The 12837-nt window shown below is 41.4% G+C and overlaps 1 protein-coding gene across 3 annotated transcripts in view; it reads left to right on the forward strand.

The window, feature by feature from the left end:
- SPECC1L (sperm antigen with calponin homology and coiled-coil domains 1 like) overlaps positions 1 to 12837 on the forward strand; it is a 54324-nt gene that overhangs the window by 21782 nt on the left and 19705 nt on the right. For all 3 annotated transcript variants that reach the window (XM_039321067.1, XM_039321066.1, XM_039321065.1), the window contains exons 6-11: positions 3354 to 3427; positions 5055 to 5230; positions 7098 to 7261; positions 8845 to 8936; positions 10672 to 10762; positions 12257 to 12340. In XM_039321067.1, coding sequence (XP_039177001.1) covers positions 3354 to 3427; positions 5055 to 5230; positions 7098 to 7261; positions 8845 to 8936; positions 10672 to 10762; positions 12257 to 12340 — 681 coding nt within the window. The remainder of the gene's footprint in view (positions 1 to 3353; positions 3428 to 5054; positions 5231 to 7097; positions 7262 to 8844; positions 8937 to 10671; positions 10763 to 12256; positions 12341 to 12837) is intronic.

The following is a 12837-nucleotide window of genomic DNA, read 5'->3' on the forward strand; positions in this document are numbered from 1 at the left end:
AACTTTCTCCTTAATTCCAGGTTGCTTCTCTATTTGATCAGTTTCCAACCACCATTTCTCGTCCTACCCTCTGGTGCTTTGGGGAATAATTTAACCCCCTCTTATTTGTGGCAGCTCTTCAAATACTGGAACACTGCTATCATGTCTCCCCTATTTCTTCTTTTTTTTAGACTAGCTAACCCAAGTCCTGTAGCCGTTCTTCATATGTTTTAGTCTCCAGGCCTTTGATCATTTTAGCTGCTCTTCTCTGAACTTTTTCCAAGGTCTCAACATCTTTTTTGTAGTATGGTGACCAAAATTGGTTGCAGTATTGGTCTTACTAAGGTTTTATAAAGCGGTACTAACACCTCGCGTGATCTTGATTCTATGCCTCTGTTTATACAACCCAGGATTGTATTAGCTTTTTTGGCTGCTGCTGCACACTGCTGACTCATGGTCAAATGATCGTCCACTAAGAGTCCAAGCTCCCTCTCACAATTACTGTTTTTGAGCCAGGTCTCACTTAATCTGTACTTGTACCTTTGGTTTTTCCTGCCTAAATGTAAAACTTTGCTCTTCTCCACATTGAAACTCATTTTGTTGGACAGAGCTCATTGTTCCAGTTTGTCAAGATCTTTTTGGATCCTGAGTTTGTCTTCTGGGGTGTTGGATACTGCTGCCAGTTTGGTGTCATCTGCAAATTTGATGAGTTCCCCTTCAATTCCCTCATCTAAGTCATTTATGAAGATACATTATTTGATTTGTTACTCCTTTTATTCTTACAATTTATGATTATTTTTGCTTTTATAATTTATCATGTTTGTTATATTTTACCCATTACTTTAGTTTTGAGAGGTCTTTAAAAACTATTACATAAATTTTGGAGTTTTATCCCCCCCCCTGCATAAAATTAAAGATCAACTTTACTTAAACCAGTCATTATAATTATCTGTGTTAGGGAAAATTGCATCTTAAAATAATTTAGGAGTATTAGCCATTACACCTTTCTCAAACATTGCCAGTCTCTGGAAACTCTGGAATTCATAAGAAATATTTTTTTCTAAAATTTATATCAGAAAGAAAAAACTGCATGTAAGTAGAAAAGCCCATCTTAAACCTTCGAAGGAGGGTGCAGGTTCACAATTTTATAGCTTTTCAAGTGAAATGTAATGTTTCCATTACATTGAGTAATGAACTTTTGAATTTTGAAATAAATTTTGAAAGTAGGTAGAGATTAAAGAACCCCGTGTATGTGTGTGTGTGTGTGTGTGTGTGTGTATGTATGTAGCTGTTTCTTCCTTTTAACTGCCAGTGATATGAACTGATTGGATGGGAGCTTGGCTGTGTTCTGATTGGGTGGAGGTGTGTTCTGAATGGTTAGGGGCTTGGCTGTGCTCTGATTGGCTGGGGGAGTGTTCTGTTTGGTTGTGCTCAGGTTAGTCCTCTTCAACTACTTCTCCAACGAAGACTTTAGAAATTCCTGACATGGCAATAACAACGTTCTGAGACACAGAGGTTCCAGTAATGGACTGGATCAGCCGTTTAATAGCAGCCTTAGGGAAAGCTGATCGTCGATACATCTCATATCGATTTAGCTGTTCTTCAGAAAAAGAAGAAACCAGGATTTGCATTTTTTGAATCTCATCTTCATCAACTTTATGTTTTTTTTTTTTTTCTTTTTTCTCCTTTATCTCTATTTTCTTGGCTGCAATAGATTGTGATGTAGAGTCCTCTAACTCTCCAGCGATCAATTCTTTGCATTTAATCTGACCTTGGTGAGCAAAGTCGAAAACTGCTGCTCGGTTGTTCTCAGCGAAATATCTAGCGTGTGTATCGCTGCGCGTTTCCCTACAAACTTTGCATAGCTGGACTCAAGTTACTTGAGAACAGTAATCAGATAAACATCTTCACCTGGAAATTTCTCAGCTTCTTATTCTTAAAGGACGAAGAGTTGTTGTTTTTTTCTTTGAGAATTTTGTTCTTTTGTTGGGAAAGACCTTCTGTCCTATTCGAGTCAGATCCTTTTCCCCCCTTAGAGTGCCCAAAATGTCGCGAATGCGTACGGAACTGCAACAGCTAGCCGTTCCCTCCCATCCAATCAGTTCATACCCTCACTGGCAGTTAAAAGGAAGAAACAGCTAAAACCACACATTGCTGCTCAAAGCAAGAAGCTAAAAACACCAGCCTGAAGATGACGAATGTGACTTCGTCGAAACGTTGCCAAGACACTTCCAATTTTACGCGGGAGACAACCCGAACAACCAAAGACCTATATATATATATATATATATATATATATATATATATATATATATATATATATATATTTCAGTTCCCTTTTCTGAACAAAAGATAGCATTAAATGGGATGAAGAGAATGTTTTATAAAAAGGGGGAGTGTTCCACTTTCATTAGAGTAAGTAGTTGAGAAAATTAGCAGCATAACTTTCCCCATTAATGCTCTGTTGGAAAACACTCTTGTCTGGAAAATGTAAAGGTTGGCTTCCCAGGTGATTGAACTTGCTTTCCTGTCCTGCAGGGGGCAACAAAGCTGCCTGGCTTGTTTAGATGCCCTCCTTTTACCCTGCCAGTCTTGAGTGGGTCATTTGTTCCTTGACTGTTTCTGTTTATCTGGTGTTGGTTTCTGCCAAATTTGTCTCACAAATTTAGAAGTATTGTAGACAATGAGGCAAAGAAATAAATTTGTAACCATTTGTTTTAAACCAGGTGGAATAATATCTAAGAGATGGAAGTTGAAAATCTAACATTTTATGACTAAGCTGGTTACAGTATCTACACGGTCTTGCATAGCTCAGAGATTAAGATGTAAAGGAAATAATTTTGCAAACACTAATTAAAAAGGAACGTAAATATAGAAAGGTGTTCCAAATTGGGCCTTTGCTTTCTTCTTGAACTTCTCACTAGATGGCAGTCTTAGATTTTGAAAGCTAGTATCCTAAGCTGGAAAGCCAACTTTGAAAGACAGAGGCTAACCTGTCTTAATAGCACCTTTTGAGGAAAACTGCACTACTTGAAAAGTTAATCTGAAACAAACATATTTTGTCCTAAGGAACTTACATTAAAATTCAGCAGTGCACTTAACACGTTGGCATAAAATTAGGGAGACGGTGGTCTTATGTGTAGGCTACTGCTTTTTCCATAGAGCACGCAATCTGAGGTGTTTAGGATACCATACTAATATACTTAACCTCTCCCAAGACATCTTCATTATTTTTATACATGAGGGGTACCTAGTTTATATAACAGTTTTGCAGTCTATCCAGAGAACTTTGGTTGTTAGTCACATTAAAAATATAAATGCAGGAAATATGTTCAGGTTTATTGTTAAATCCTGTGCTACTTTTTATTTGCTAGACACAGTTAAGAAGCTTCAGGATCAAAAACATGACATGGAAAGAGAGATCAAGACCCTGCACAGGCGGCTGAGGGTAAGTCGTCATGTTTGTTGGGCTGGGAGGGGGGGAACTGGTCCAGAATCTCCCAGCCGGCTTTCATGCATAAGGTGGAAATTGAACTCACAGTCTCCCATTTCCTAGCCTGGTGCCTTAACCACTAGACCAGGGGTAGGCAACCTCGACTCTTTTATGACTCATGGACTTCAACTCCCAGAATTCCTGAGTCAGCTATGCTGACTCAGGAATTCTGGGAGTTGAAGTCCATGAGTCATAAAAGAGCCGAGGTTGCCTACCCCTGCAGGTTAGACCAAAGTGGCTCCTTATTTAGTCCAATTACCTTCTTGTTCTTTTCCGTAATGGTTTGAAAGAATGCATGTCTCTTCTGCACTTCTTTATTCATAGATTCATAAGGAACTACTTCAGTCATTAGATCCCTCCTTTGGGTAGGAATCCAGAGCTGAGGGATGCTGGATGCCTGCTAAGACCCCACTTGAGCACATTCAGTGAAGGGAAACTGTCATCTCTCATGGTCCTCCATTCTGCTCTCAAACTGCTCCTACCGAAAGGGAGATCAGACCAACACAGAATGTACATTGGAATGGGAACCATCCCTGCCTTGGGTGTTTTGCTGCCACAGTGTATGCTGGATCACATTCAGTAACTGATCAACTACCGTCACAAGATCTTGCCACAGTGCTGCTGTTAAATGAAAGATTCCTTACCTTTGAACTCTGTCTTTCATTTCAACTTCACCTTGTTTCTGTTAAATTCCATAGTGACATTTTCAGCCCGTTTCTCTAAACTGTCGTGGTCTTTTTGAAAGTTGTTTCTGTGTTCCGGGATCTGTGCTATCTGTGCATTGAATTTTGCTTCGTTGCAGGCTTACTAAGCCGTCTTTCCACCTTTTCATTCACATTGCTAATATAAATACTGAATGGCCCCGGACTGAATTTTGTATCACCCGTTCCCTCCAATTTGATCAGAACACTGAGAAGGGCATGTTGTCTGACTTTTGAGCCAGCTCCAGAGCCACTTAATTATCTTGCCATTCAGCCCACACTTGCTGATTTACATGCCATGGGATGTTTTGTCAGATAGTTTGCTATAATCAAGTGCACTTTATCTGTTGCACTTATGCTACTAAGAAATTTCCAGATCAAAAAATAAGATTCATCTGGAATAACTTATTTTTGACCATTTTTTTTGCTATTTTTTTTTTAAATTTGACATCTTGTTTTCAAAGTGTTTACCAATCAAATTCTCATCCTACAGTTCTTCAAGGTATCTGACTTTCTGATGTTTAAAGTTACGACAGCCCTCCCCAGGGCTACTTAGGATCGGATTAGAAGTATAGGATTTTAAATTTTGAGCATAATTGTGTATTCCTTCACTCCAGTGTTCCTCAAGGTGTGGATTGCAAACCCCAAGAAGATGGCAAAAGAGTTGTTGGAGAGGGCAGGGGATTATCATGAGAGAGTGCCACCCTGCAAGGCTGTCACACTTGCAATCAGCATCTGTTTGGGGTTTCATCCCCCCACCCCAGCTGAGCACACCCTCTGAAAAGATGCCTCTTTCTGTTGTCTCTTCCTCTTCCGGTTGAATTGCACACCTGTCAGTTCCCTCCCTGGGAATCTGCTGCTTGATCCCTGCTTATTTTCAGGAAGAGTCTGCAGAGTGGCGCCAGTTTCAAGCAGACTTGCAGACTGCTGTGGTCATTGCGAATGACATAAAATCTGAAGCCCAGGAAGAAATTGGAGACTTAAAGCGCAGGCTGCACGAAGCTCAAGAAAAGAATGAAAAGCTCACCAAAGAGCTCGAGGAAATAAAATCACGCAAGTATGTTAATGAAACTTAATTATCATTATCATTTATAATTTATTTATGGCAATTTCTTACATTTCTGAAAGCTGCACAGCACGCAATTGCTGAACACGAGAGAATATCGAATAATTTACAGGGTTTTTTTGCTCGTCTGTTAGAGGAGGTTTATAAAAATGGTAAATTTATTAAAATCCTTTTTTTCCCCACTGCGGATTGTCCCCAACTTACAACTGATTGCTCAGTGACCACTTGAAGTTCCAACAGCCACACACACCCCCGGTGGTCACACAATCGTAGTTTGGGTGCTCAGCAACCAGCATGCATTCATGGTTGCTTGCAACGTCCCCTGGTCAGCCCAAACATTGGTTTTCTCAGAATTTCTGAACTGAATAGACTGGAAAGGACCAGTTGACATCAGTGCTGCCACTGAGGACAAGAAAGAGAGAGAATAGCCGAGATTATCAAGAGAAAGAGATGGGCTCCCCACACCAGTCTTCCTCTAAGGCAGTGGTTCTCAACCTTTTTAATGCCGCGACCCCCAACCAGTCGTAAGTCGAGGACTACTCAACCGGTCGTAAGTCGAGGACTACTCAACTGGTGCAGCACCGTTTGCAGAATGGGACTTTTGGCGGGCTCAGCAGGGCAGAGACAGCCTGGACAATTCCTATTGGCATTTGAAAGCCAATAGAATTAGACTCTGTTCAAGAGAGTCTCTTCGATTGGCTTTCAAAAGCCAACAGAATAAAAGGGAGTAGCACAGCTAAGGAAAAGGGGGAAAAAATGGCGGACTGCGTTGCTTGGCGACCCCTGTGAAATGGTCGTTCGACCCCAAATGGGGTCCCGACCCACAGGTTGAGAACCACTGCTCTAAGGCATTACAAGCCAATTGCAATTCCCATAAGATCTTCTCTCCTTAATTTCACTAGGAAATTTCTTTTTGATTCTTCTGTCAGAGCCTCCTGTCTGTTTTGTTTTGAAAAACTGTCTGAAAGAAAATTCTCTTTTAACAGAGCCCGAGTTTCTAAAACTTCTCACTGCCTCTGTTACTTAGTGACCGAGTGCCGGGCTTGAAGCCGGGCTAAGGAGTCACCCGTGCATGGAGGCTATCACAGTCAGGACCACCTGCTGAGAGAGATTCAGAACAGAAACTCCCCGTTTGCTGTGGAAAATTGGCAGTCGGTTGCTAAATATTTGTCACAAAACATCTCTAGAATGTTAATGGCTAGTTATCTGGATTTTTCTAATCTTCTAATTTTTAATAATGATGAATGTTTAGGACCTGTGCATGAACATTATATAAAGTTCTGTGTTAGAAGTATTTTGGAATTGATTTGTTTACTTTATATTTGTGTCCCTTTCAAAATTTGTTTTGAAAATTGGCATTGCATAACAATCTATTTATAGTTTTAAGAAATGCTCATTGAGAGAGTGATGGCAAAAATATATATGAATGTGATGTTCCTTCCCTGTTACGCCCTTTATCCCCTTTTTTTCACCTCTTAAGAGCATCTGACTGAGCAGTGCCTGATTCCCCCTCCCCCATTTACTCATGTGCTAAATACAAAACACACTCTTTTTGCTTTAGCTATAGCGCTTTCTTTCTTCACACATTTATAGATCACCAGATGGAAGATGCCTTGATAGTACTTCAAAACATGAAAAAATGCTTCTTCATTCCAAAATGCTCTCATGTTGTAAAAGGGGACGTGCTTGTTACTTCCCTTAGAATGTTTAGCCGTTGAAAAGATGAGGCAATAATCTGGTCCCTGCATCCTTCAGACACACTGTATGCTCTCCACTCAGGCTGTTGTTGCCAGGGTCACAGAGGCTACTCAGTCAGACCTTTGAAAGTGCATCTTGTTGGGTTTCCTCTGACACGTAGGCAAGAAGAGGAACGTGGCCGCGTTTACAACTACATGAATGCTGTGGAAAGAGACTTGGCAGCTCTGCGGCAAGGCATGGGGGCGAGCCGGAGGTCCTCCACATCTTCGGAACCGACCCCCACGGTCAAAACCCTCATCAAATCCTTCGATAGCGCCTCACAAGGTAATTTTTCTTTAAGGAGCTACATAAAACGAGTGAAACATTATACAGGAACTTCACTTCATACTCTTAATCCCACAGGGTGATTTAATGGTAAATCAAGCATTATTTTAGTAGATGTATTTTGTTTTGTTTTCTTATGTCCTGCCTTTAATTTGTGTATCTTGTGATTCCACATTGCTTGCCTGCACTCTGCATCACCCTACTTGGTCCCAAAGGATTTACTGGGATGAGTCGGTCTCCGTGTAGGAGTTACAGAAGAAAAGGGGACCAATAAAGTAGCTGAAAGGAAACGGCAGCTCCAGTGGGACAAATGCCTTCCCAAATAAGGTCATCACTAATGGGCATCTGTCTTAAAATAGATACGTATTCTGTAGCAGTTCTAAAAAATACAGAGAAAATAACTTATAGCACAACAAAAACAATAAGAACAAACAGCAAAGAGAAACATTGCTAAGAAAGGTTATATACAGCCATCCAGTGAGTAATCTAATATTTAAATTCTTTTAACAACCCCCCCAAAAAAAGAATAAACAAAAAATAATTTTCAAAAATTAAAGGAGTTGCACATTTCCTGAATTCAGTCCTTGAAGCATGGCGGAATAGCACCTTTCCAGTCTCTTGGTGTAATTTACTTGGCTATTTCCCACAATCAATATAACCAAAGTTCCACAAAAATAGACATATTTTTGGAATATGATTAGAACATTTATCCACATGTGGTTATATATGTTACAGCATTATTCCAGAAAGGAATCAGTTTAAATCCCAATGATTGGGCAGTATACAAATTTCTGGAAGCATTTAAAAACAAGGAAGCAACAACAAAAACGAATACAAATGGCAGAAATGACAAAAATGGGGTAAGAATAAAGGAAACAGAGCTCAAAAATAGGTCATCTCTGGATGTTTTTTGAGACTACTAAAGCTTCTGGTTCATCTGTCAAAGCATTTTAATTGACAGATGCTCTAAGAAAGTACCAATTTAGCCTCTTTAGATCTAAGTGTCACGGACCCATCAGGGGGGTCTCATTCATCTTAGTATCATTTAATTTTCCCATTGTGTGCACCAATTAAATTCTTAGTTTGTCTCTATTATTTTTACTTCAGTCTGTATTCTAGGAGTAAAAGCAGCACTAAAACTAAACAATGCACCCTTACAGTAAATTGTTCTACATTGATCTGCTCAACGTTTAAAGTTCTGGCTGTGAAGGAACCAGTTGAAACGTATTAGACTTAGGCAGACAGAAGGAAATTTAAAAACTCCAGTGCTGCAAGAGGCGTCCATGCTGGGGGGAATGGAGGCCTTATGGGGCAGCCCCTGTGGCTCTGTAGACAGCGCCTTCTTGAGCATCCCCCTGAAATGCAAATTCCGAGGAATTTTCTTTGCCCTCTTCAGTGCAGACCTTACCTTAAGAAAGCAGTGAAAGTGTCCGGGCTGCCTGGAGGCACCCAGAAAGAGACACCCTTTCCTCGCCAGCCGTGCTTGTTTCTGTTTACTTGATAATGAGAAAAGGCGGAGAGGGTTTCTTCTAGGATACTTGTGCCATTAGATATAAACCTGGACCCGCTTTCTTCTTCCCTAGTTCCTAGTCCTGCTGGAGCTACAATTCCCCGGACTCCACTCAGCCCAAGCCCTCTGAAAACCCCTCCGGCAGCTGCCGTCTCCCCCATGCAGGTCAGTGCTTTTGCGGGTTTGGTCAAGCCTCACGCAGGCTGGCAACAGGGATGGCTTTACACAAAGAAAAGGAACCGGATGTCTTTCTGGAAAGCGTGTCTTGGGTTCGGCTTCCCATAGTAATACCCAAACAACATCAATGGTGTGGCTCCCGCTGTCTGTTTGGACCGGCCAGGTGGCTTTGCATATCTCAAGGTCTCCTAGAGGGAACGATCCACATATTTCTTAGGATGCAAAGGGGGCAGCCTCCTTTTCTGAGCCACAGTTAGGGAAACAGACCGGAAGTGAGAAATGCTAGTTTAAAACTTCTTACAAACTATGATTAACTGGAACAATCGTAACTGCAGTGCCTGAGATCAGAAATCGGGGAGCCCTTTCAGCAGTGGATTAAGTGAGAAGTAGAAATGGGGGCAAACCCTCTAGCTTGTTATTTGTTCCTGTTTTCATAAGTACCCCTAGTCGGGAATACCAGCAATACAGGAAGTCCTTGTTTAACAACCAAAATTGGGATAGCAACTTGATTGCTTAGCGACACAGTTATTAAGCAAGACATCACATGAGCACAATGTTATTGCCAGCTGCTCCATGGCCTCTACACAGCCCACTGGGCAGCCTGCAAATGGCAATCTCCTGATTGCAGGATCTGGCGACGGTTGTAAATGTGAGGATTGGTCATAAAGTTACTTTCAACAGTCGCTAAGTAGGGCTGTCATTAAGCAAGGACCATCTGCATAACACTTGAGAGATTGGCTTGTCTCCAATTGCTTCTGCCTACCCAGTACAGCTGAGCGGGTGCTCTCCATTAAATAGTGGCATCTTGTGGGGCCTGGGCAGGGTGCCTTCTCTGTTAGGGGAACAGGATCCCCCCCAAAGATCAGGACTTTCTCTCCTGGTCTTCCAGAATGCTTTGGAAACCTTCCTTTGGGTTTGTGCTTGATGCTTGTCGTTTGCTTAATGTCCGTCTTTGGTCTTCTAGATTTTGTTGTTTATTAGAGTATGCTAATCTGGGCCGTTGGCTTGATTTAATATTTTTAGCTGCTTTTATATCTTTTCACATTTTGTACCTCACCCAGGGTCTACTGGGGTTGGGCAGCCAATAAATTCAAATAAATAATGGCTAAACTAGGCTTCATGACCGCCAGGCTAGCCTACATCTGGTTTGCCTGACAGATTCCTGCAAAGGTTCCTTAAGGTACCAATTCAGTCTTCACCCCTGTGAATCTAATGATTAATTATAATTCTATTAAAATTAAGGAGAAGCTTCGTGACAGTGAGGGCAATCAACCAGTGGAACAGCTTGCCTCCAGAAATCGTGGGCGCTCCATCACTGGAGATTTTCAAGAAGAGGCTAGACAGTCACTAGTATAAGCCTCCTGCTTGAGTAGGTGGCTGGACTAGAAGACCTCCAAGGTCCCTTCCAGCTCTATTCTATTCTAATTAACATACTCAATTACCCTCTAGGGAATCTTGAAACAAGGTCTCCAGCGAAGCCTGATAACCACAATCTTTGTAACGAGTCATTTATCTGCGACATAAGCTGATGGCTGAACTAGTTTTGAACCTGATCTTCTGCCATTACGTGCTCAGCTAAATCATAATGACTTACTGGGGTTAGTGGTGCCTCTCTTGGAGATGTGTTTAAAATTCAAATAGCATAATATTCAAGTGGTGAATGACAACAGTTGAGATTTAGTAAACTGGTTCCTTTTCTCAAAAATAATTTTCCCCCCTTCAGAGACACTCCATCAGTGGACCAATATCTGCTTCTAAGCCGCTTGCTACTTTATCAGACAAAAGGTCCAGCTATGCAGAAATTCCAGTTCAAGGTAAGAGGCGTCTTTTGCTAGGAACATCCCCAGCACATTTTTAGAACCCTCCAGAATTTTCCATGGTTCCGAAACAGGCGCTGATGGGGGTTGAGCTGGAAGGACCTTTGCAGAAGGCAGATCAGCTCCACTTCTTTATCCGAAGGTAGAGCCACTGACCGCCTGCGATACCTTTCTAAGGCTTGGCTAGGCTGAATTGTGGCTTGTTGCCTGTCTCTGCTGGATCGTTCCAGAATACGAGAGTGGTTTATCTTTGAAACGTCTTCTGATGACGGCTGAGCCCAAAGCGAGACACTTCACTGGTTTTGAAAGATTATTCAGAAGGCTCCGACTCCAAATTCAAATTTTCCTCTGTATATAGAGAGTCCTCCTCCTGCACAGTTCTCGGACACAACCTACTCTCCCTATTCACTTTTGCTACCATTAGGACAGTATTTCTTGAGCAAAAAATGTGACGATACCAAACTAGAATGTTTATTTCTCCATTTCCAAATATTTTTCTGGTGCTTGGTAGGTTTACTTATCAACTTTCCCTTTCCTACTTACCCTTCCGGTAAGAATGAATGGTTCTCAGATCTGGGTGTAGCTCTTTGATTTATGGCTGGGCTTTTTAAAATAGACTTTCACAAGAATAGTTTTCATGTGAACAAGGAATAGGCTTCCTTTTGAACCTGGAGAAATAACAGCACAGTATCAACAATGGAAATTCTTCCACCGCTTAAAATAATACTTTGTTCTGGTCTTTTTGGGTTGTTTTTTGCATGCCATTGGCATTATTTAATATACACGGGAAAGTAAATTGGAATCTAAATTAGTGTACTGTATACAGAAATGAGAAAGGGCCCTGCCAGCCAAACCATTGCATCAGCAGCATTTCCTTCTGCCCTAGATCAGAAAATACTACACAACTGAGTTTTACGCAGCATCATTTGATTTATTTTATTAACCACTTTCATCCCGTTCTTTTAATTGAAAAATAATGTTCAGTGTGGTTTGGAACAAAACATTCCAAAATCAAAATTAAACAAATGCAGTGCAATAGAAGCGGGGTGATAAACTAGAGAAAAGAAGCTACAGTACATATGCTAACAGTTAGGACATAATCAGGTTCTCAGTAAAAGAAAAGTATATTTAGCCTGGGGAAGAAGGTATTTGAGAGAAAGAAAAGCCAATTTTTGCTTGCAGAGTAATTTCCCAGCCAAGTTGCAGCCTCAGAAAAATGCTGCCTTACAGCCCAAGTGACCAGTTTTTCACAGGTGAAGGCAACGTTGATTCTCCTCTGCACTTTAAAGGTTAGATGAACAGTCTCATGTTTGGGACCCACCACACATGAAGCAGTAAGCCAGCGTTCACGTATGGGCACACGCGCATACACACAAGTACTTGGTCTTTATCGTATGGGGCCATCCACTCTGTCGCCTCTCCCTGCAGGCAGGATCAGGTCAGGATTGTGCTGAGGTTGAGATGACGTTTCCTCCTTCCCTTTCTGTGCAGATCATTTGCTGAGAACTTCTTCTACTAGCAGACCAGCTTCTCTGCCAAGAGTTCCTGCTATGGAAAGTGCTAAATCTCTCTCTGGTAATAATGTGGTAATGGAATAATGACGGGTACTGTGGAGGCAAGCAATTCTTCGTACACTGTGTTGTGAATGCCCTTAGAAAATGTACATTTGTGAGAATGTCCCTTAGGACTTCTGGATATGTTGGTATGAAGGTCTACTTTGTTATAATATTGGTGGATTGTGAAATAACACACAGAAATGGGTGAATCTCAACTCTAGCTTTAGTCCAGGGGTCTTCAAACTTGGCCCTTTTATGACTTCTGGACTTCAACTCCCAGAATTCCTCAGCCAGCGTGCCTGGCTAAGGAATTCTGGGAGTTGAAGTCCACAAGTCAAAAGGGTCAAGATTGAAGACCCCTGCTTTAGGCCAATCCCAGTGAGTGCAGTTAACAGGCGATGTGTAAGGAAAATGGTTATTGCTATGTGACATTGTAGATAGATTAAAGCAAACAGATGAGAGTTGTTCCTTGCCAAACACATTGTGAGATATTGTATGTGGAATAGAGCTTCTACA

The sequence above is a fragment of the Crotalus tigris genome, unplaced genomic scaffold, assembly GCF_016545835.1.
Source record: "Crotalus tigris isolate CLP2741 ecotype Arizona unplaced genomic scaffold, ASM1654583v1 scf7180000023720.1715460, whole genome shotgun sequence".
Taxonomy (NCBI): Eukaryota; Metazoa; Chordata; class Lepidosauria; order Squamata; family Viperidae; genus Crotalus; species Crotalus tigris.